The sequence below is a fragment of the Nothobranchius furzeri genome, chromosome 4, assembly GCF_043380555.1.
Source record: "Nothobranchius furzeri strain GRZ-AD chromosome 4, NfurGRZ-RIMD1, whole genome shotgun sequence".
NCBI classification, from domain to species: Eukaryota; Metazoa; Chordata; class Actinopteri; order Cyprinodontiformes; family Nothobranchiidae; genus Nothobranchius; species Nothobranchius furzeri.
The window spans coordinates 69,164,994-69,189,229 of record NC_091744.1 but is presented as its reverse complement, the minus strand read 5'-3'; the positions used below and the strand labels follow the sequence as shown (position 1 = coordinate 69,189,229).

The window sequence follows — 24,236 nt, the reverse complement described above, 5'->3', positions numbered from 1 at the left end:
CTTTGCTTGTCAGGTGTGTGGGTTGTTTTCTGAATGGAAAACCGATCCAATGGGTGGTCCACGAATTTATAAATAATTTAGCTACATGTGGTTGGCTGCAGAGGATTCAAAAGACCTCAAGGAGTGATATGGTTTATGAACTTTGCACCACACAAGACTTGAAGTCAAACCAGGAAGGTAAAAAAAAAACCTATTCCCAATAGGTCTTCGTCTCATTTTATAATTCAGTGCCTGCATCAGCTTAGCTTCTTCAATCCCTTGGATGACAGTACAAAGAAATGACTTGAATAAACCACTCAGTGGAATGCAAATACAGGAATGCTTTATCAACTCAGATATAACTCAGGAAAGTGGTGGCTTGTCATAAAAGGAAATGCTTTTATAATCTTGAATGAATTCACATCCATGCCATACATTCTATGATGAAGAGTTAAGTAATCATATGCAAATTTAAGGGAAGGACAAACAGTTCAAACATCTTTAAACACCTTTTGTGACTATATATTTAAATACTAGATCCAAATGCTTCATTCAGGTGAAAAATGGATGTGAGGAAAATATTAATTTGAGGGGTTATTGTTTGACTTTAGACCAGGCCTTCATATATCTTAACTCTCATCTTAGGAGTTAGAACCAGTCTGTTGTGGTGAAGAAGGAGCTGAGCTGGAAAGCAAAGCTCTCAATTTACCAGGCGATCTTCATTCATCTATAGTCATAAGCTTTGAGTAATGACTGACAGTAAAAAAATGGGAATACCAGCAGACAAAATGAGCTGCACGGTAACCTTAAGCCTCTTTCATGAAACAATGTCACCACTTAGCCGCAAAGCTCAGTCTTAGGCCATTCACAAGTGGTCAGACCGTGGCATGATCCTGTGCTTTTCACAAAAGATTACACGACGACGATAGAAAGGAGGTGTGTGGGCGGTCTCCACGCCACCATGGACTTCCTTTTAGCTTGGATATGACTTGTTTGTAACTGCGATTGAAGCCACGCTCCCTAAGCTTTTTTTACAGACCGCTCCTAAAGGTGTCTGTCCCTCACTGTCTCTGCAAACTGTCTGGTGATCTGTGCTCCAGCTCCAATGGAGCAAAGCTCCCGGAGCTCTGCATCGCTCCAGTTTGCCATCTCAGCCAATTCTGTTTACAAAAGCAAAACTTTTACATTTGCTTTAATTTTCAATTTGGTTGTCGGCTGGGGCTTGGGGGACATTCTGCACGTGATCATGACACCACCCTCTTTTTGCGCCAGGCATAATCTACGTTCACAAGTCCGGCATTCCGGTAATTACTACCAGCTTGGCTGCACGATAGCTGCCACAGCGCTTTCATAAGACACACTGCAGTGGCAGTAGTACACTGATTTGCCAGCACGATGTGTCTTATAAAAGTGGCTTTAGAGACGGGGTGAGGAGCTCGGACATCCAGGAGCGACTCGGAGTAGAGCCGCTAGTCCTACATTCAAGAGGAACCAGCTGAGGTGAATTTTTTCAGACATATACTGCTAGCAAGATGCCCCCAGGTTGACCCGGTACATGCTGGAGGGACCTACTATATCTCCAAGTTGTCCAGGAAACACTTTGCAATCCAGCCGGTAAAGCTGCTCGAAGCTGCTGGGTAGAAGACTGATTGTGTTGCTTAGCCTAGAAATCTAGTTGGACAGTAGCCAAAGCAAAATTATTTTTCTCTGCATGTCGGTCTAGCCACGCTCTCTAGGAGATTCAGCAGGCCCGAACAGTCTTGAGGTTTACCACTCACAGCGCTCTATCGGTTTTGTGGGCCTATCACTTGAGTTGGTCTTTGAGTCAAGGGCACACAGAAGTACTTAAGTCCTTAATTAAGAAAAAGGATGTATTTGCGTCATCTTTGACAGTCTACGGCAGACTGCTCCGTTGACTGACAACTGTAGCGATGAGTACTTCTTGTTGTTTGTTATCCGATAGCATGGAGAGTTTAAATGACAACCATAGATTCCCCCCCTGGACTTAGCTCCGTCTATGGGCCGTGGCCAGACTATTTATCCACATATATGACGGCTTGCCAAGCTAAGGGTTTCTAAACTTGTGACCCAAACCCAGGCTCAGATGAGTGGACAAAATGGATGGATGGCGAAACTTCCCATATGATAGTGGACCAGCTTAGTTCAGTTAAAACCTTATTCCTAATGCAACCCCATGACCTTTGATTCAATGTTACGTAGAGTAGGAGCACAGGATACCTGCTTAAGAAATCAGTAGTTACTTTTCCAATAAATGCATGTATGTGGTGCATTATTTGGTCCAGACATACCAAACTTTTGAGAGCAAAAATTTAGACTTTCATTATGGTTTTTATCTACCATGATGCCAACTCAGAAAAGAAACAAAAACAGTTAAATATCTGCTTGTAATCACATTCTTCTTTCACATTAGCGGCCACAAATATTTAGTCACTCTAAATCTAAGTTCACTTCTAAGTCCAATTCATGCTGTGTCATTAAATATTTCAGGAATTAGTAATAAACCCAAGCAGAACCAGCACTGGAGACTAAACTATTGTTTGGTATAAAACTGATCCACTATCATGGAAGTTATACATATTTTGTGAGTCGAGTGATTCTGAAATGCTACTTCTATTAAACTAATCATAATAATGTCTTTTCTGAGTCTAAGATACACATTCAGACTGGGCATATTTCCAAATAGAGCACTAATGTGAAATTGGAGGCTTGGACATCTTGGCCAGACTGCTAACTGTAAAAACCACAGGGTCAAAAGAGGAGTTGACACACAAGGAGATGAAGGAGGAGGGCGACAGACAGACGGGATGAGGGAGTCAATTCACCGGAGCAAAGCTCAGCCACACAGTGAACCGTTTGTAGCTGCGCTCAGATGTCGGAGCAGAGATGACTCCAAACACAGCCTCTATTGTTGGCGGTGGTGTTGGTAGGATGGAGGCAAAGGGCACAACATCAGTGCAGTTAGGCTCTTAGCTGGAGGGCTGCAGCTGTTCTATTGAAGACGAAGAGCAGGATGAGGTTTGGGCTGTTTGACAGCAGCTGGCGGCAGCTTCTTCTGCAGGTGGTTTGGCCTAATTACCAGGATAGAGGTGCCAGCAGCCTGTTTTCCTTTTCCCCAGGAGCACAAGCGAAGTGGGCAGCTGATTGTACAGCTTCATATCTGGAACCCAATAAGCTAGAGCAACTTCCTGAGGAAGAGGATGAGAAGAAGTAGTGTTGAAGATGAGATGAGAGAGACAAACAGGACTGAGTGATGATTAGGGCTGTACAATACAAATCAGTGAAACAGATCTAAACTAATAATGCACAAACCAAGCTTGCATCTTTTCTGACTCATGTGTGGTACACACCAAAACCAAATACCAGAGTATTATTTGCCCAATGAGAGAAGTAACAATAATCTCAGTTATTAATACCATCTATCCTCACATTGATCAGTCTATTTAATTAGACAGTGTTGTCTTTAACACTCACAGTGATCCTCAGGGCCAGTTTCTTAAACACCCCTTAATCAATGAGGCTCCAGGTTTATAATGAACACTGTTTAGTTTTGAAAGCCTCTACACAAGGTCACAGACAGCATGACCTTTATATGACCAAGGACATGAGCAGAATAACGCAAGTATCCTCATTTTAGTGTTTTTCTTTCTTAACTTTGTGTAATCTCTAAAAATCTATCAAAATTCCTTCTCCACAGCAGGAACAGGGACACAAACAGTCTGTTTCTGTGGTAACAGTCTGCTGATGCTGCTGTGTTTCTGATCTGCCTCCTCCCACCTTTATCACTGTGCTCCTCCTTCAGTGGATGACAAAAAAAAAAAAAACCTTTTTAATCAGCGGTGATGGAGCCTGACCCAGATTGCCTTTAGAAGACTGCCTGACAGCATGGTGAGGTTTACAGACAGGCTACACAGATTCATGATGAAGAAGAAAAAGGTGTCATGACTGAGCAGGGTTAGGGCAAAAAGTGGCAGCTAGGATTAAGGCAGGATGCCACTGGGGTCCCTTCAGTCTACTGAGCTATTTGCACGACTACAGATGGTAATCTGCAACAAACAGTAGTTTAGCTGTTTAGCTCCAAACAGTTCAGCATGCTGTCATTACACGGCTACACTGTAATGATCCATATCATACAGAGGTCTGACCTATTTACTGCCCAAACACGTTTTCAGTCCCCCGACGGTCCAACTAAAGGATCAAAGAGTCATCCCACCAGAAACGCTGGCCTCATTCATCACCAGGCAGCAGCCTCCTCTTTCAGCTTTACCTAAACTATGATTAGTTGAATCACCAGTTAAAAGCAGCAGCTGAACCATAAACTGCTGCGTCTGTTTATTCCATACCTACATAAGAATATAAGATGTTCATGAGAGTCACCAAAACAGGAGATGAGCAGCTGTTCTGCAGGCCTACAGGCTGATCACAAACATAAAGCAAAATTGTACTGTCATAATAATAATAATAATTATTATTATTAAATTTATTATTATTATTATTAATAATAATATATTTCAGCCAAATCTCAAACAAAGTCCAAAAAGCCATCTAGAAATGTTTGTTTTTCAAAAACATGTGGCCGTAAGGTCACACTAAAGCTTCATGTATATGAAATTGAATCACTGCAATACTTTTGTTTTGAAAATTAATGGGGGGTTTTACACTGAAATAGTGTGTGATTTCCTGTCTAGCCACATTAACTACATTAAATGACGCATCCCAGAAGCGGCTCGTGGAAAAACTAGAACCCGAACCCATCTTTAGCGGCGTGGTGCGCTGCCTCTGGGATATGTCGCAGCTGGTTTGTGACACTCCATAGACTATAATGGATTCTATCTGAAGCAGCGACATTTCCCTACCATTCCGCGCCGTTGATGTGTGTGTAGTAGGGGTAAGTCTAGATGCCTTGCTTCCTCCTAAAGGAGCCTGTGAGGAAAATGCACAAACTGATTTGTGACAAATGGTTACAAAACATTCACCATTGTTGTTTTACACATTAACCTGTTCACTTGCAGCCAGTGATGAAAGGGAGTTTGATGTGTTAATCATTTTGCTGGAGGTTGTGCACCCAAGGATATTTTACCCTAATGGCCATCCGTTGTCAAGGTCTTACTCAAACACAAAAATGCAGCTTGCTTGCAGTGATTTTGGTATGTACTGCCCCCCTATTGCCAGGGAAAACACTTACTGTCACTTTAAATAATAAAAATGCACTTGGGTAGTACCATGTTTGTACCCTTATGTAATCACCCCATTATTATTGTTTTCAAATTTTATTATTATTTTTTTTTACCGTGTCCTGTCTGGCTGTGAAGCAAGCAGAATTGATGTCTGAATGCTGGTAACAAGCCTTACAGATTTACTCTTAGATGGAGCATCAAAGCGTCTGCTTTTAATGTCACTCCTGATACTTAAAACTTTATTTTTATTATTTTTGAATGCTTTGTAATTCCGACCAGACACGGAGTCAGAGGTGAAAGAGAAAGGAAAAGAAAAAGTGGGGAGAGAGAGAGAGAGGGGGGGGGGGTTCCACAAAAATAAACAATAATGAACAAGAGTCTGCTTCTAGACCTGCAGAAAAAGACAAAAAAAAGCAAAAGGACAAAAAAAAAGGGACACAACAACAACACAACAAGATCTAGCTATCACTGCGTCAACTTGATGAAAAAATATATATCAACATTGCTTAACTGAAGAATCACGATAATAAATCACAGTGCATTAAGTGCCCACCATAGTCTTAAGACCTGTGTTTAACGTGCCCAAGCCCATACTTTTGAGAGCACCATGTGAGCACCTGTGTGTGCACACGCGCTTGTTTATTTAAGGTTTCTCTATAGGAGCGTCCAACAGAGAGTGTGAGGGACCACAGATCCGCCCCCCAAAGATGCGCAGGAGACGGGGGGAGCTCCAAGTCCCAGAGATCCAGGCGCTGCCCCAGAACACAGGAACCCCAAGGAAACTGCAACCAGAAAGGCCCCCTGCCCCCCTCGAGAGGCACAGAGGATCGCCCCGGGGGGGCCACAACCAGCAACCGGCAGAGTCCCGGGAGACATCAGCGGCAAGCCCACAGGCCCGCCCGCAGCCTCCCACCCCCTAGCCGGCCGAGCTTCAAATTTTCAAACAATGTCGTACTCCAACACCATGGGACCCTGGTTTTTGTGAATTTTTATTTTTTTGGTATTTGTGTTTGAAGGGTTTCATACTGATCCATGATTATTACAAACATAACAACTTTATAGTCAAATTTGCTTAAAATTTTCCCCCCACAAATTCTTTTTTCAAGTGGTCCTAGAATTTAAAAACACATTCACCTCGTTGTTCTTGTTAAATATAGACAGATTGGAGTGTCAGATGTAGCATACAAAACTTTTTTTTACTATGTAAGGGATGGAAAATATTTTTGTGTGAAAGAACAGCAAATGCAGGCTGCATGGCAAAGCAGTTGGTAGCATTGTTGCCTTGCACTGATAAAGTTGCAGGTTTGAATCCACCCTGTTGCCAATTTTACACCAAGCCCGTTTGCTCTGCCCCCTTTCTGCCTAAGGAAACTCCACTCTCTCATCAAATCCCACTTTTTGCACAAATGCAATGGACCGCTCACCTACAGCATATTTTAAAGCAAATACTGAATCAGAAGACTGCAATATGCACAGCTGTTTTTCTACTCCGACTCTTGCATGAAGTAAAAGTCTAGAGGATTTGAGAATAAATGCTGATTAGCTTTCAGACAGCGTGCTGTTGACCAGTTGGCCCGACGATAATCTCATTTTCGTTGCCTTCTCCAGGATTGAGCTTGAAAACCAACTGAGCTGAGAGTGGCCGGCTGCTCCGCCCTGACCTGCATCGCCATGAGAGGAGCGCTTCCTGGGTCACTCAGCTTGCAGAACTGCACTCTGAAGTCAAGCTCACACAGCTCATCACGGCGGTATGCAGGAGCGGCGGATGTTTGATGGAGCGCTACAACGCTATCCATTGAGATAAACTACTGTTGCTAGGCAAACTCAGCACGCGGCTTATGGCGGCGACGGAAAAACCCATTTAAAATCTAATCCTTCAAGATGACATTAACATGCTCTGAGTTTAAGTAGCTTATATAAACGCCCTGCTGCAGCAACTGCTTGGAGTTAGGAGTGTTTTAACAGGAATGCTGACAAGACTCTCGAGGATGCGATTGGGTTCCCCAAAAAACCTGATGCTAAATTTATCCCTGCAGCGCTAAAGCCAACATCAAGTAATGTATAAGAAAACTGCTGGTTATTTAGGTTTAAGAGATGCACACCATCAGTGGTGAATTAGGTGCAGAATATTTGGAGAACAACGATTTTCACAAACGTCCGCCAAACTCGAACGGTGAATACATTTAAAGCCGTTTTGTTTAATGCGCTGCATAATGTGAGTGCTGAAAGTTATTTTTTTAAACAGCGTGTTGGTGTGTGCTTATGAAAGAAAGATGATGGGTTGTAAATAAAAATAAAAAAACTCCTGCTGCATTAAAGCCTGTGAGTGGGTGAGAGGCTCCAGAAACTTGATTGACAGTTGAGGACAAATTGTGTTTTATAACTCAAATTGAAAAATCACAAATATGCTTCATTAGCAATACGGAGGGCAACTTTAACTTTCAACTGAAGTGATAGGGAAGCAGAAACCAGTGTTTTTCTTAATCGAGATTTAAATAAGTATGATATAGCGCCATTTGTTTGTTTGCTTATTTATTTATTATTATTTTCTTATGTTTTTGTGTTTTTACTCTTGCCCTATTGATTTTATGTTATGTTTGCATGGAGACTGATATGTTATCTTGTTTTTTTGTTTTTTCATTGAAACTTTCAATGGAGGACCCACTAGTAAACAGGATGGTTCATCTCAAGTGGTTAATCCTCCTAAAACATCAGCAAATAAAGAAAATAAATGTCAAAAAACAGCTGGATTTGAGCAATAAGTTGCACTTTCGCTTGAATGCATAATCATTTTTATAAATTATGACAGATAAATGAGCCAGTGGCCCAAGTGCAACTTAGTCTGGTCACTCGTTACATATTTCACGTTCAACAAACCTGACTTGTGTTGAATTAGATCATTTAGTTTCTCTAAAAAGGTATATAATGTTTACCAATACTCCCCTCACAGTTTATCCCTCCTATCTCAATGCTAAGACAAAAACAGAGAGTGGAAAATTTGACAAACACAAAGTATCTAGAAAAAAAATGACTAAAGTTAGCAGAGAGTGGAGAGAATACGGCAGTCCAGCAAGCACAAGCTTGTACTTCTACACAGCATCTTCCTCTTTCTGCTGTATTTAAATTTTTGACCACCTGATTTCCTATTTTCTATTGTTCTTCAAATGCTTTAACTTCATTAGATTGTTTGTTGTTAATGAGGTGTAAACAGCATGATGTCAGGTAACCTTCACATAACAAAACACATTTAAATTTAAAGTGCTGCAGATCTGTAAATATGGCTTTTTAAGTACATATAAACCTTACTCCAAATGTAAACCAATAATGTTTTTTCTGCATCGCAAAATTCATAAAAATGGAAATAAAAATAAAACTGAATTTTAACTCTCCTACTAGGATTGTATATATTAAAGATCTGTAATTGATTGAATATGATTACATCAAAAATCAGACCCCAAACCCTCTAAGAATCCTCTTATGTGTTTAAAAACAAAAGCCTGGACTTCCTTGGTAAAGATTACATTTCCCCTTAAAGGGTTAGAACAACATTCCAGTTGCTTGCCTTTGGGGTCTGCTGGTGTTGTGCCAAAAAGAATAAAACTTTTTTGCCATAAACATACATACTAGTCATGGGAAGCGCTGTGTGATAGATGCAAGGTTGTCACCACTACCATTCTTTGGGTGGTAAAGCCTTGTATAAATGCACACGTTTGGTCTCACACCAATTCAGGTTGGGTCAAGTCATGTGAACATAGGCGTCATTTTAACCGGGGACGCCGGGGACATGTCCCCGGCAAAATTTGTGATTGGCAGCTGTGTCCCCCCCACTTTCAAAAACGCCTGCTGATGAGGATTTTTGTTTTACCAGCTCAGATCTTATACCAGGGGTCGGCAACCTGTTCCCATCAAAGAGCCATTATTACCCGTTTCCCACGGTAATTCTGGACGGACCTTAATAAGCAGTGACTTAAGTGAAGCAGGCAGGTCGCGCTAGAAATTTTAGTTTAAAAAGATGTCATAAATGTGTTCCCCCATCATTTTTATTTATAAAATATGAAGTAAAAACTCACAATTTAATTTTCATTCATTTGTCATTAATATGTAGTCTACACCCGTGCGTTAAGTGGACCATCTTCCAGTAAAAGCAACGCATCCAGTCCACCTCTCCAAATGCGTAAAATGTGCATCAGCCGCTAGTTAGGCGCGCCACGCGCACCATCAGCTGATCAGCCCAGACAAGAGCAGAGCAAATAGAGAAAGAATAAAGGACAATTGTGTCTGGATGTGGATGGAGATTACATTTTACAGCAGCCTGATCTAAACCATCACCTGGCTTCTAGTCCATGCTATCAGCATTATTTTAATTGGTGTGTGTGTGTGTGTGTGTGTTTTCTACTTCAAACACTGGTCTAACCAACCAGACCAGCGTGTCCAGTAACACATTAATGTTACAATTAAACAGTTTCACTTCATGTAGGCTAGGAACATTTCACCTGCCGTGGCCCGACCACCTCTGCTCCACATAAACTTTGTGCGTGATCAAATGTCTCTACGCGTCATGCGTCTCCATATTAGAGACGGGAACAAGCGCTGTTCAGCCAAAGTTTCATAATTTCATAAAAAGAACATTTTTCCAAGTGACACATCCCTCAGAGAGACCGGGTTTCCAGACTGTTTCAGTGGGAGGAAATCTTATCGCATGCGCCGTGGTTCTGCGCTGCGCTGCGAACCCCAGATCTTCAGCTCACTGTCCACCGTGGGCGCTCCGAGCCACTCTGAACACAGTGTCCAGTATAAAGCTCTGATGTTCTGATGGGAATATTTTACCTCCGCGATGTGCGTTAACGATTAAAATGTCAGCTCATCCATGCGCATCAGTGTGCGTCGGGGTAATTCTTTCAAACCAAGCAACATCCTTGAGTTCATCTGTCAAAATAAACAGTCAAATGGAAATATATGTAACCTGCCGTTTAACTGTTTTGCCTTCCTGTGAAGATTGTTGCAAAGAGAAACAATTAAACTTGATTAACCCCAGAGCCACCCAGACAACCAGAGCGCATGCGGGAAGGTTCCTCCCACTGAAGCGAGTGTTTTCCAAACCCTGTCTCTCAGAGAGACTTGTCACTAAGAAAATGTTCCCTGATTATGAAACTTTGACTGAGTAGCGCTTGTTCCTGTCTCCAGTGTGGCGACACATCCAGGAGCCGTCTGAGGAGAATCCCAGAATCTCACATCCTCTTCAGCTCATAAAGCGCCTATGATTAAACACAAGCGTGACCCATCAACCCGGTCTCACAGTAAGACCGGGTTGGACCTGTTCAGGTTTACGCAGACAATCTTTACATTTAGAATTGGCATACAGATGTAAAATTATTGCAGTAAAATATAAAGCATTTTATTCAAATATCCATTCAGTATTTTACAAGCACAGAGAGCCGCATCAGATGGATGGAAGAGCCGCAAGCGGCTCCAGAGCCGCGGGGTGCCGACCCCTGTGCTAGCCTACTTTATTGTCCCCAGCAATTTTTAAACCCCACTCAAGTGTATGGTTATTGTCCCCAGCAATTCTGACAACAAACTGACGCCCTTGCATGTGAATAATCTATTACAGCATGTAAAAGACAAAAAAAAAAGCCTTTTAAAATGTATATTGCTGCATGTAGAACACAATGATGCTTTGAGACTTCTTTTTAAGTGCCAGTGAAATATTTGTGCACGAGTTAATACATTATGAGCAGTTTAAGGATTTTTAAGTATTTATTTATTTATCGGTTGGGTATTCTGATAATAAGATCATTATGACCACATCCAACATTTGATTCAGGTTTATCCATCAACAGTCTCGCTTATGTCGGCACTGGTATTTATTTTTTGTGTGTGGGCTTGCTAGTATTTGTGTGTGAGTGCTGATCTTAAAGTTAGAATATGGAACATTTTAATAAAAGGCAATATTTAAAAAATAATAATACCTCCATGGGGCGTTCAGAGGTGTGCAGAATTAATTTACAGTTTCTCCTATTAAAGCTATATTTAAAAAATACCTGAGGGAAAGGGGTGAGTGTTTCATGACAGTGTTTGCATTCAAAACCTAGCTTGTTTGCAGATTCATTATAACAGCTTTAAATCTCTGGTGTATGCTATATGCTTTGTGTGGTCATTGTGTGCTGGCCTCTGTAATAAAGTATCTTATCCTTTCCCCAACAATACTACGTTAGCTAAGAAATCTCTCACCATTCAGTTATGTGCTGTATTAATGATGCAAAAGACCACCCATTCACTCAGAAATAATCTGTGGGGTTTTACATAAGAAATCATCTCTCTGATTAAAGAATGAAGAGAAAACGGTCAGTCTAGTCCTATGCGTTCTGTGCTGCAGGCAGCACACAGTTCACATTACAGTTTAATGAAGAAATCCCAAGAAGCTTGAGCTTTACGAAAGGCAGCTGGGATAAGTTTGTGTTCTGTGATACACAAAGTGCTCTAAACCTTTTGGATGTGCTTCTAACACTGTATGTTTACATAGTTGGGGTCTGGTGGGAAGAGCCAAAATTAGCATTGGGTAGTGAAAGGTCATAGAGCAGGGCAATGAAGATCCCGTTGACGCAAATGATCCAATAATATTTATTTCCTTTGGCCGTGTGATCACTGCCAACATCCAGACCAGAGAAACAAAACCGAAATAAATCATATGAAAGAACACAAGCTAACGTTTGACACTGAAGTACTTCCCTTGAAGCACACATGGAATCAGGAAGGATTTAGACAATGACAGTGACTATATCCAGAGAGACTCGTAGAAGACATTGTCTGAGCGTTCCTACACTCGTTAACAGCAGCGAGACATGTCTGCTAGAGTGCACACAATAAACACAGCCAGTTGGGAGTCTCTGGAAGGAGTTGTTTTTCACAGGCCTGTGTGGTATGCATCAGCGTCCCGGCCCACTCCAACCCACCTCGTGGCTGGCTGGCATTCCTGGCTCATTTTGTAATTATGGCTTCTCTCCAGGCACTTCCTGCCATTTGAATACCCAATGACTACCATCTTCTGGTTGGGGATTGGTTCACACTCCTCACCTGGCTTCCAGCTTTACTTAAAAGTCCAGGAGTCTTTGAAGGATTGCACATCGCTGGCCATCTTTCACACCAAAGTTTTAAATTAAACGTAAAGACATGATGGAATGGTATCAGGAAATGTGTCATGAGTGACTCTCAGCTCCCAACACATCACGTTTTCAATTGATATCTTTAAAACTGACCAAGATAAGACATTTTCTTGACTCCAGTACTCCAGTAGCACACACTAGAGGTGTGTATACAGAGGAGATGATACGATATATTGCGATACGAAAAACCAGATGGTTTTTGCAATTTTTAAGACTGAATTTAATTGGTAAACTCAGGCCAAACGCTTCCAAGACACATTCAGTGTTATGTCATTGTTCCATCAGAATGAAGGCAACAAAAAACTGCTGCCACCTAGCAGTTGGAGCTTGAATTGCACCAACAAAAGTAATACAATAAATATGTTTGCATTGATTCAGTATCATACAAAATATCGCCAAATTTCAGCATATTGATATTACCTTTCATGCCTAGTAAACACTGCAAAAATGTAATTGCCAATCTTTCACTTTCAATAGTTATTAAAGTGTCTGGGTAGAGTAGCTAGCAACTGTACTCAAGTAAGAGCAGCACTACTTTAACACCTTTTACTGATAGCTGCCCAAGAAATTACTCAAGTAAGGGTAAAAAGTATTTGTTAGAAGGATACTTGAGTACTGAAACACATCTTATCTCTTATTTTTAAAATGATGATGACATCAAACAAACAAATGAAAAAAAAGAAGCTATGGGTAAATTTTGGTATTTTAAAGACCAAAAAGGGAAAAATGTAAACAAATGAACAACATAATTATAAGTAACAATTTTAGGCTAAATTTAGACCAACTGAGGACAACATGTTCCTGATATAGAGGGTTTATTTGGTTGTCTGAAAAGGCAATACGTTTAAAAAAAAATACCGCGATAATACCGTTAACCGTGATCATGTTGGTCAAGATAACCGTGAGGTTACATTTTCACACCGTGACAACCCTAGACTCTAGTAGGAATAAATGCCTTGTGAGTCGTTCTCTGGGAAAAGAAAGCCCAGATGCTCCTGTTTGAGGATATAGAGGTCAGCTGGAGGAGAAAGTGGCAGAACACTACAGGACTTGGGTTTTATTTCCTGATATTCCTTGTCACTGATTGGCTAACAGCGACCACTGACTGTTTGCTCTGCAACGTTGATGTTTTATCTCCACAAATAACACAAGCCTGAAGGAGTTCTGCTGTATTCTGGAGTTGCTAATGGTTAGCATTAGCCCCGCCGCCACCAACTAAACCGAAAACAGCCTCCCAGCTAAGATGTTAAGCGACAATGTGACGTAGATCTCTGAGCTAAGCATTATTTTCTTCCGTTTTCTATCAGAAGCTAATGAATGCCGAAGCTAGGGGTAAAAGTCTAGATTCATGTTCAGCCTGCATGACAAGCTCAGAGTGAAGGATCATTTTCAAAAACAATAAGTAAACAATGGTTTTTCTGTAAACCTGGCCTTTAAACTTTGGTTTGAGCTTAAAACATGTGAAGCTTAATAAAAGAAATGAAAGAACATATGAATTCATGCTCTTAATCCACTCTACTCTATGATCTAAAGAGTCTACGTGCCGTGAAACACGTTGATGCATACTTACAATGGTCACAGAGGAAGTTACATGTTGCACACTAATGTTGTTACTATTTGCAACTGTTGGAGGGGAGATGTCAGGGTAAGGTGTGTGCTTGGTCTCAAAAAGCTTTTTCCCCATTTACGTTTTCATCTATTGTTTGCAAACTCCTTTTCAGGAGCGACCCTTGAAGAAACGTGATAGAAATCCTTGAATGTGCAAAACAATCTCACATCAAAGTGCTTTTACCTTTAAAATCCTTAAGTTCTCCAGGCAATATTACAGGACAAACTCCCAGGTGTTTTGTCTCATAGTTTTATAATAAGAGAGAGAGAAAAAAAAGACAAACGACTGAAAATTCTGCTGAAAACATGCAGGCAATAGGTAAATATTTAGCAACAAACAACCAGAACAGAAAAACAGTAAATGAAAGGAATCTCACAGAGTATCAGACAATCTGCACCATTCATCCAGGCGGGAGAGCATGACATGCCTGCTGCAGAAGGATTAGTACGATCAGCTGAGCAAGTCTCAATACCACATTGTTCCTCACAGTTCACCGCTTGTTATTCCTCCAACTCTCCATGCAGCTTATCAGAGGTGCACAGAACCAGCCCCACCACCACCAACACTCATGCCTGCCAAAACTTCAATCACTCACAGCCCACTTCCGGCCATAAACCGTTAACAATCAAGTATGACATGGTGCTAAAACGTCAATTTTCCAGGATCTTTATTGTTTCAGACGCTCTAAGAAACGGCTCGCGTTCAGGACAAATAAACATGATGAGTGGTTATTAAGAAAATCCACTTTGGGTTTGAGATTACGCCTTTGTGCACATGTGACATCTGTTTTTGGACAACAAAAGGCAGCCACACAACATGCTGCTGTGTGAATGTCTCAGGAAAGGGTGTGTGTGTGTCAGCCTGGACTCGCTGTACGCCCTCTCATTGTCTCGGCTTCACACCAATAACAAACACCACGCACTGCTCGGACACACACTCCATCAAAGGTAGGCAGGGCAGTAAATCAGAGGCTCAGTTTAAGCTAGGAAAGATAATATTTTAAGGATTTGTTGGTTGAAATAAAACAGACTGACCTTACAGTTGACTAAGCAAAAGTTTTAAAGTGGATTTTCGTTTTCCAGGATAGCAAAATACACACAACACAGCAAATATCTACCTCTAAAGAGCTTTTGTGTATTCAGGGTTTTGCACTGAAGGCACCTTGGAGAGCCACATCAGCAGCATCTTGCCTTTGAAAGAGGATCAAGCGGAGTAAACGCCCGTAGCTGGCCTCCTCGCCTCTTAAAACCTCTGTAATGGAGATTAAAAGCTCCAAGATGTGCTCGCCTGGCATTCGCGCCAACAGGCCCAGGCTCGCAACAAAAGGAGGAACGCACACGTGTACTCCGTGAACTAAAACTGCTCAAACATCACACCTGCTGGCGATGAGTAAACACACTCATGTTTGACCAGATTCAGCTGCCTTGGGAAATCAGTGATAAGCCAAACAGATGTTGTTGTTTTTAAACAGGGCACCTGAATTCGTTCACCTGCTTTGACCTTATCAAAATGAATGAAATACTTCTCATATGAACAAAATCTAGAAAATATGACTCACCTATGTAGAGGGAGGAGACTTTCCTCTTCACATGATCATCAATATAAGAAACCCCAAGGGGCTGCACTGGTGTGCTGCCAATTCCCAGCAAGAACTGTGCTCCAATCAGCAGCAGATACATCATGTTGGTGTTGGCCTTTAGGGCACACAAAGCTTCCTCACGTTGAGTCTCACTGGCGTTGGAGCAAACGTCCCGACCAGAATCAGTCCTCTGAATTTTCCCCATCTCATACTGTTTTGTCAAAAACTCAGGCAAGGAGGAAAGAAGCGCGCCGAGGGCCATGACAATCCCGCCGCAGCCGATCAGACGTGGTCGGTGTGCTTTTGCCCCAAAGTAGCTGACAAACAGGATCAGTGCCAGGTTGCCAATCTCAAAACTGCTGGCGATCACTCCCACGTCAGCGCTCTGCAGGTTGAAGCGCCGCTCCAGGGTGGTCAGCACGCTCAACTGAAAACCACAAGTCAGACGGATCAAACACAAATTCAAAAACTTGGTGTTCAACTTCAAATAAATACATTTCAAAGACGGACAAGTAACTTGTCCACTTGGCTCTTTAATGGAATGCTGTGGAAAAGTATATAATGCTACTTTACAGATTGTTTTTCTTCCTTTTTTTTGGTCCCTGAAATCTTTCAGAGCATATTTAAGTTTCACAATTTCAACGTCAAAAGATTACCAGATTAAATACAAGATGATGTTTTCAAATCTTATTGCATGAGCTCTGATCTTAGGCCATACGTGTTCACATGTAGTTGGGTTTTTGTAAAACCAAACGTCCTACCCTACCCATCTAGGAAAAAAATTTGGGTCCACACCACCTGATTTTCAGTGAAAAAATTCAGTGAAGAATTGACTACCTGTGAAAAAATAATTATTTTCTCCACAGGAGGTCTGGGCTCTCCTTTAGAGCTAGAGTGATAAGCTCAGCCATCCAGAAGGGGCTTGGAGTAGATCCGCTGCTCCTTCACGTTGAGAGGTGCCAGTTGAGGTGGCTCGGGCATCTGGTCAGGATGCCTCTCTGGTGAGGTTTTCCGAGCACGTGCAACTGGGAGGAGGCCTTAAGGAAAACCCAGGACACGCTGGAGGGACTATGTTTCTCGGCTGGAAAGGGAGCATCTTAGGATTCCTCTGGAGGAGCTGGCCCAAGTGGCTGGGGAGAGGGAAGTCTGGGCCTCTCGGCTTATGGGCTCGACACACGGGAGGCGACAAACGACCGCGATCAGCGATATTTGTCGCCGTCGCTTTTATTACCTGACACACGGGAGGCAATCCGCGGCAGCGGCCAGCGGATTTGCCGTCTACGCGTTCTGTTCCATGGTGAAATTGAAACTTCCGTTGTTTTGTTTGGCTGTGTCAGGTTGGAGGGAATTAAGGTTATTTAAGCGGTTCAGAGTTAAAAAAGTGGTAGATATGATGTTTCACAAGGTGCTGCTAGAGTTATGTGAAATCTTACTTCTGATTTTACTATATAAAACATGATAATAATCAACTTCTCCTCCATGTTTGCTCAGTGAATGAAACCTCCGTTGATTGGTCCTCGTCCGAGCGACAGCGATGAAAAGTTGAAAATATTTCAACTTTCTGGGATTGCGTCGCTGGGTGGCCTGTGCACGACATGTGCATGAGCACAAAATTCCACACGCACGTTTTTCGCGTTTTGCTTGGTAGGAGGAGACCCGTGATTATCGCTTTGTCGCGCATGTCTCATTGAAAATGAATGGAGGAGAGGCGATGTCGCCTCCCGTGTGTCGAGCCCTTTAGGCTGCTGCGCTATCGACCCAAATGGGTGGAAGGATGGATCACAGATTAAGGTTTTAAAAATATGTGTAATTACTTTTTCACATTGAGCAGGTTTGTTTAACAAAAAGAACAACAACAAAAAAAAAACAAGCTCATACACAGCATTGCATATGCACTTGGTTATGAAGGTAATCCTGCAAGTCATTCTGGTTCTGAAAGTGTACTTTTCCTTTAACGCACGATCCTAAAATTACAAGCCATTCAGATGTTCCATAGCGGGGCTCCTCCCTGCCAACAGGCATCTGTTTCTGAATACTGAGGCAAAGCATATTTGCCTCCAGAGCTCATCGCGGGTTCCTGTTTTATCAGCCACCACCCACACCGGAGTTTAGAACCGACCAGAAACTTCCAGCTGAAGCACACACAGCAGAAATGTTTAGACTGGTTTGCTTGTAGCACGGCTGCACTGGAGAAATTTCAGGGCTGAAGGTTTAGTTTTAAAAATTAGGGTAGAAAATCCCTCATTCACTGCTTTCACGTAACAGGGATTTTTTAAAGAGTGCTGCAGGGGAAACAAACTGTGAAGCAACCTTAACTAAAGGGTCTTATGCTGACTAAGTATAATTCTTAATCACAATACTTTTTTTGCTGCATCTTGTGAATACAGTACATTTACTATTTAAAATGTAACTAATAAACTTTAAATCATTCATGAGTGCTTCTCTGCTGGGTCAACTTCTGTTAACAAAGCACAGTATTTTCATTTGAAATGCTATGATGAAATGAGCTTTATGCGCACAGGTTTCATTCTGAAATATTCATTAAAATCCATCCAGCGGTTCATGAGAAACAGTTACGCACAAACATGGGGCAAAGCAGGAACCTGTCAGCGTCGGATACACGATGAGCGATACAAATGTCATTATTAAAAGGACAACCAATGCCCAGCCCATCCCTTTATTGTGCTCAAATTTAGTTTACTTGTATGACTTTTAAGAGTCAGAACTGACAGCGGGTCACGCAGGCAGCTGCTCTGAACATGACTGCAGTAAGCCCCTCACTGCAGATCAAAGAGAAGAGAGGAGGACTGCTGGAAAAAGGAAGCATCAGGATGAGTTACGCTTCCCGGGTGGAGGTTTGTCAGGAACTTGGACACACTCGATAGGCAATATTGACACCCAACTGCATCTACCCGGTTGCTATAAAATCAAACGTCTCATACCTGCCTGCAAAAACAATATAGTCAAATCATTTCCCTCCAATGGAAAGCCTGACTCTAACAGTTTTCCAGGGAAAAGAGGAAAAACTCTAAAGAAAAAGTTCAATGTGTTCAGCTCTTCAGCTTAGGCAGGCAGGCAGCTTTCCAGGAGACGTAAACTAAATTAAATTATAGGGAAAAAAGTCAATGGAAATGAAAGCCACATTTACACAACATTACTACTCCAGACTGTGGAAATGTTTCATCTGTTGCATAGCAACAAAATGCATCATTAAACTGAGCGGCAATCCTTTAACAAAAAATAAACAAAGAAAAGAACTACAAGTCTTATCTAATCACAAGAAATACCAATCTCTTCAGTTAATGTGTGTGTTATCAGAGCACACACAGAAATCATGTTATGCTCAACAACTGAGCAGCTGTTTACAACTGAAGCAATGACTATTTAATATCATTTCCTCTTTTTTTATGGGGTATACACACAAAAACGTTAGCTAACAGGAATTCAACTGCCCGGAGAGATCAGTTAAATGTTACTCATGAGATCATAGCTAATTGTTTAAAATAATTTGTATAATGTGTGTTTGGTATGGGCACAGTTGCACCTTGAAAAGTTACACCACAAGCACCACCTTCAATATAAAAATGTGTTTAACAGTTGCACCACAACTCTGACTGCCCAGATGAACAAAAGCACTTTAGTTTTTAAACATTTACTGCCTTTTCAGGGGTGCTTGACGTCAAGTGCTCTGTTAATGGCCACACACACACACACACACACACACACACACACACACACACACACACACACACACACACACACACACACACACACACACACACACACACACACACACACACACACACACACACACACACACACACACACACACACACACACACACACACACACACACACACACAATAGCCCAAAGCTAAGACTAACAATAAATTACCCGAGTGTAACATTTCTGATTTATGTCTTCATTAACCTGACCCTAAACACCAAGCCCTTTGGGAAATCAGTAAAAGAATCATCTAATGTTAAAAAAAAACAAAAAACGAGAGACTGAAATAGAATCTGATTGAAAACCATGAGCTAGATCAGAGGACAGCTGAGAGTAATGGGATTTTTAAAACGCCGGTAGGGTTCAGTTCTGCTTCTGACTTCTTCCAACACTCAGCTCCTTCGGTGCAACCTCGAACTTGACAGGTTTGTGGACACGTAACGGTTCAGGTGTTAGTTTGACGTTGGTGCTTCCACCTTTCAAGTGTCAGGTTTGGCTGCTGACAGAGAGGTGTAAATATAACCAAAAAGTCTTACACACACAGGACCCAGTGTGTGCAGGACCCAGAAACCATTTAGAGACTACGCAATCGAGTGATAATGTGTACAATATTGAAGGCTATTAAAATTTGGATGAACTGATACTGAACAAAGTTACTACCAGGCTGATTTCTAGCTTTTATGCAACAATAGGTGTCTTTGAATGAGTTAAATAAAGTATCTACAGTAAATTTCTATAGGAAAGCGAGGCTCTCTAGTGAGGAGTTCACATGTTAAATGGTATGAAATGTTATGACCCATTAATCATATTTTCAGTTTTCATGATAAAAAATATCTAAAATGATTATGTAATCAGTCCAATGACAGAATTAGTTATTTATCATTTTGCACAGCAAAGAAAAAACTCAAATAATTTTTCTATGTCTCTTGTAGATCATTTGGAAATTCTTATAACATTGATTTTCAAACTTTTAGCACCAGAAAATACCAACATAGTGGCACCATGGAGCCAGGAAAGTGATCACAGCACAGTTTTAAGGGCTGCAGATACTATTCTCTAACTTGATCCAGTGACTACCTCCACTGGAGACTCAAAGACTTTCTAAGCAATGGATCATCTCGGAAGGAAGAACCACCTGTTAAATTCAGAATAGATTTTAAGATCCTCCTTCTCACATATAAAGCTCTCAATAATCAAGCTCCATTATACATCAGTGGTTTGATTATTCCATATTAGGGATGTCTCCTTCCGATATCGATATCGGAAATAATTCGATATCAGCCCACAACACTGTATCGGACTACACTCACCTAAAGGATTAGGAACACCTGTTCAACTTCTCCTTAATGCAATTATCTAATCAACCAATCACATGCCAGTTGCTTCAATGCATTTAGGGGTGTGGTCCTGGTCAAGACAATCTCCTGAACTCCAAACTGAATGTCAAAATGGGAAAGAAAGGTGATTTAAGCAATTTTGAGTGTGGCATGGTTGTTGGTGCCTGACTGTCTGGTCTGAGTATTTCACAATTTGCTCAGTTACTGGGATTTTCACACACAACCTTTTCTAGGGTTTACAAATTATGGTGTGAAAAGGGGAAATCATCCAGTATGCAGCAGTCCTGTGGGCGAGAATGCCTTGTCGATGCTAGAGGTTAGAGGAGAATGGGCCTACTGATTCAAGCTGATAGAAGAGCAACTTTGACTGAAATAACCACTCGTTACAACCGAGGAATGCGGCAAAGCATTTGTGAAGCCACAACACGCACAGCCTTGAGGCAGATGGGCTACAACAGCAGAAACCTCCACCAGGTACCACTCATTTCCACTACAAATAGGAAAAAGAGGCTACAATTTGCACAAGCTCACCAAAGTTGGACAGTTGAAGACTGGAAAAATGTTGCCTGGTCTGACGAGTCTCGATTTCTGTTCAGACATTTAAATGGTAGAGTCAGAATTTGGTGTAAACAGAATGAGAACATGGATCCATCATGCCTTGTTACCACTGTGCAGGCTGCTGGTGGTGGTGTAATGGTGTGGGGGATGTTTTCTAGACACATCTTAGGCCCCTTAGTGCCAACTGGGCATCATTTAAATGCCACAGGCTACCTGAACCTTGTTTCTGACCATGTCCATCCCTTCATGACCACCATGTACCCATCCTCTGGTGGCTACTTCCAGCAGGATAATGCACCATGTCATAAAGCTCCAATCATTTCAAATTGGTTTCTTGAACATGACAATGAGTTCACTGTACTACAACGGCCCCAAGAGTCACCAGATCTCAACCCGATAGAGCATCTTTGGGATGTGGTGGAGCGGGAGCTTCATGCCCTGGATGTGCATCCCACAAATGTCCATCAACTGCATGATGCTATCCTATCAATATGGGCCAACATTTCTAAAGAATGCTTTCAGCACCTTGTTGAATCAATGCCATGTAAAATTAAGGCAGTTATGAAGGCGAAAGGGGGTCAAACACTGTATTTGTATGGTGTTCCTAATAATCATTTAGGTGAGTGTATACCAGACTGCATCAGAAAATCTCCGATATAAGCAGTGTCAAGGTTCACATTATTCCAACCAATGGTTAAAAAAATTGTCTTTTTTTCATACTTACTGTTGCTTGCTCTTGTTCTCCAATTGAGTAATATCACTCGATCAAGCCTTTCATCAATTCCACACTACAAAATAGGTTAAAGTATGTTTGATTTGTACTGAGATCGTATTGGATTGATATCAGGATTGGTCAATACTGAAGGCTGCAATATCAGTATCGTAAATGAAAAAGTTGTATCGGGACATCCCTATTCCATACGTTCCTAACAGAGCACTTCACTCTCAGACTGCAGGTTAGCTGGTGGTTCCTAGAATATCTAAAAATAGGATGGGAGGCAGATCTTTTAGTCATCAGGCTCCTCTCAGTGAGGTGGAATGAACTCCACAAAAATCGCGCATCACCATGCTATGTTTTTTTTTTTTTTTGTCAAGTGCCTTGAGACAACGTTTGTTGTGATTTGGCGGTATGTAAATAAACAGAATTGAACTGTTTAGGAAGAAGGCATCTCAGATTTGGCTCCGAAGTGTCAAATCATAAAATGCCATTGTTTGTACAAATTTGTTTGTGTTTGTACATACCACTGTTGAACAGAATCAACAATCACAAAAATAAATGACCAAAAATCACTCCTTTGCATCGCTTACACCAAAATGGTCTCAAAACAAGGAAGGTGAATTTAGGTAAGCTGGAAAAAAACAACAACCTGGGAGCAGTGATCTGAGCATCTGTTGCTTTTCATTTTTTGTTGCAGCTAGGCTGGTAAATCAGGACAGGCAGCATTCCACTAATAGTCTTTTATACCAGCCCCAAAGAAAGAAAGAAGGCCATAATAGTTGAGTTTTTCCTACTCCCCTGCCAACAAACATGCTTTACGTAAATACAATCATACAATCAGAAGTGGACATTTAAGTCAGCACCAGCTTTTCAGGCTGACACTGTGCCAGGTGCTTAATGTCCTGTCTGAGCTAAGAAAACCTCATGGAAATGAGCCGGCCTGGCCTGACAAGAGAACAGGAACAGTCTGTGTCCAAACCTCACCATCCACTCCTGTTTGAACAGGTGTCCAGATCTAATGCGCCATAGAAAAATGGCTGCCAGATCAGTTTGACCTGAGAAAAATGCAAAGGAAGATATTTCTCTTTATCAGAAGTGACTCTGCAGCTGCTCAGAGCTGCTGGATGCTGAGCAGGTCCACTTAAACGGAAGATAAAACGTTCCACTCCAAATATGGTTGAGGCATTTAGGGTTCAGTCGATTAATTGGGAGCAAGCTGAAGGCATCACCACCAGTCTTGAGGGGAATAAACATTGCTAATATGAAACAAAATGTTCACAGCAGTTGCCTGAGGCTGGCTTCAGGGAGTGTATATGTTATGAGTCTTTGCATGCTTTCGTGTTCTTATCTTTTGACATTTTCATTCCAGTGGCATTAAAACTATAAACTTTACAGAAAGAGCCAACCTTTGAGAATCCCCTATCTGTCATCAGTGTGAGTAAGCGTGAAAGAGCTGTTAACTACGGGAAATTAAGAAACAGGACGGAGGTGGGGTGGAGGATGGAGGTCTTGACCTTGAATGACACATTGAATCAAATGATCCGACAGGCTTTAAATCTTTAAACATATACAGATTATTATTTTGTTAACCTAACCCGACCTTTAAACGTTTTTGATAATATCTGGCATTGTTTGAGTTTAAACGCATCAGTGATAAGAAATAAACAACAGCAGCATTAAATCATTTAAGCATTTAGACTGTTGGAGGCAGGGTGACCTGGAGAACCCAAACCCTGACCTCACATGCTTGCAGGAACCTGGAAGTCCTGCTGGACCTCTGGGTGTGTGTGAACTCACCAGATAGGCTCCCACGGTGCCCTGTGCCAGCATGAGGGCGCATTCTGATATCAAGAATATCTTTATGTTTGAGAAGCAGGAGGAGGTTTTGCTGAGGCCGTCTCTTTCCAGCATGTTCCCGCTGCTTCGGTCCGAGTCCCGGTGCTTCTTCACCTGCATCCTGGCTGGCACACAGCGCTGAGAACGTAAACCCAAAAAAAACGCACCGGCCACGTTGGCAGGTTCACGGTTTCGCTTTCCTCCTCCGGAAGGCTACATCCGCGCTGCCTCGTAGTTGGCGCCGTGCGTCTCTGGATCAGCGGGTTTGTGTGGCAAGCTAGTAAACACACGTCCGAACTCCGCGCGTCTCCCTGGCTCTGTTAAACATCTCCTCCGCCACGACGACAGCGCCACGAGCGGACATGTGAACTCCTCGAAGGGTTTAACGAAGAAGGCACGGTTAGAAGTAAAGCACCGGCGCGGAAATGTCTCTCGGTGCGCATGTTTTCTCCGCAAATGTGTTTGCGTTTATAAGCGCCAAGTTCTGTTTCGAACAGCGGCAGATCCGGTCTGCCATGGTCCCTCATCCAGCAGC

At 41.9% G+C, this 24,236-nt stretch overlaps 1 protein-coding gene across 1 annotated transcript in view; it reads right to left on the bottom strand.

Annotated features, from left to right (window-relative positions):
- The window catches only part of slco3a1a (solute carrier organic anion transporter family member 3A1a), a 43,659-nt gene extending 19,649 nt beyond the window's left edge, over window positions 1–24,010 (bottom strand). The window contains exons 1-2 of the mRNA XM_015964522.3: window positions 23,663–24,010; window positions 15,505–15,952 (exon numbers count right to left, since the gene is read on the bottom strand). Of these exons, the coding sequence (XP_015820008.1) occupies window positions 15,505–15,952; window positions 23,663–23,821 (607 nt within the window). The 5' untranslated portion in view covers window positions 23,822–24,010. The remainder of the gene's footprint in view (window positions 1–15,504; window positions 15,953–23,662) is intronic.
- Window positions 24,011–24,236: the final 226 nt, after the last annotated feature.